At 60.5% G+C, this 707-nt stretch overlaps 1 protein-coding gene across 1 annotated transcript in view; it reads right to left on the reverse strand.

The window, feature by feature from the left end:
• Positions 1 to 209: 209 nt before the first annotated feature.
• LOC111533997 (host cell factor 1-like) overlaps positions 210 to 707 on the reverse strand; it is a gene marked incomplete at its 3' end in the record, with an annotated part of 4,383 nt that continues 3,885 nt past the window's right edge. Inside the window, exons 7-8 of the mRNA XM_023200643.1 lie at positions 607 to 658; positions 210 to 352 (exon numbers count right to left, since the gene is read on the reverse strand). Coding sequence (XP_023056411.1) covers positions 210 to 352; positions 607 to 658 — 195 coding nt within the window. The remainder of the gene's footprint in view (positions 353 to 606; positions 659 to 707) is intronic.

Consider the following 707-nt stretch of genomic DNA (forward strand, 5'->3'; position numbering starts at 1 on the left):
TGGGCACAGTGCGGAGAATGGTGCCTGGCTGTCCCGGGGCCCCCTTAAGCACCACCTGGAACACCAGAGGAAAGTGCCAACAACGTCACCACCAGGCTGGTGGATGCCGCCAACGCTGCCCCTCCCAGGCCCGTCGGGAGGACCTGCGTGGCATGCTGGGGTGGACTACACTAGGACACTGGACTGAGAGACGGCTGGGGGTGCCTCACCTGCGTCACTCCCTGCTGCCCATGACCAGTGGCAATTTTGGGGACAGCAGTGATGATTTTGGCAGGTGCTCCAGTTCCTGAAGTCATCACCTTGGTGGTGATGATGGTGATGGGGGACTTGATGCCAGGACTGCTGGTCACACCTGGATGGGAGAGTGGGGGCCCAGGGAAGACAGGTTCTGTGAGGGCTGCCCCTGCTGCCCCTAGATTATAATGAAGATCCACAAGTCACAGTCATAGCCCGGCCCATCTCCCCACCAACCTTAGACACCAAAGGCGGCAAGGAGAAGGTAGAAAAGGGTAAACTAAACGGAAACACAGCATGCCTCATAACCCAGACTCCATTTCCCCTCCAGCGAGGACTTGCAGACATCTGTATGTCGGGGGAGGCCCCTACCTGTGGCGCCCGCCTGGGTAATGATGGCCGACATGGGGATGGCCTGGAGCGGCTTGCACAGACGGCCCGGGAGAGAGCAGCTGCTGTGCCCCCGAGCCGTG

Source organism: Piliocolobus tephrosceles, unplaced genomic scaffold, assembly GCF_002776525.5.
Source record: "Piliocolobus tephrosceles isolate RC106 unplaced genomic scaffold, ASM277652v3 unscaffolded_8478, whole genome shotgun sequence".
Taxonomy (NCBI): Eukaryota; Metazoa; Chordata; class Mammalia; order Primates; family Cercopithecidae; genus Piliocolobus; species Piliocolobus tephrosceles.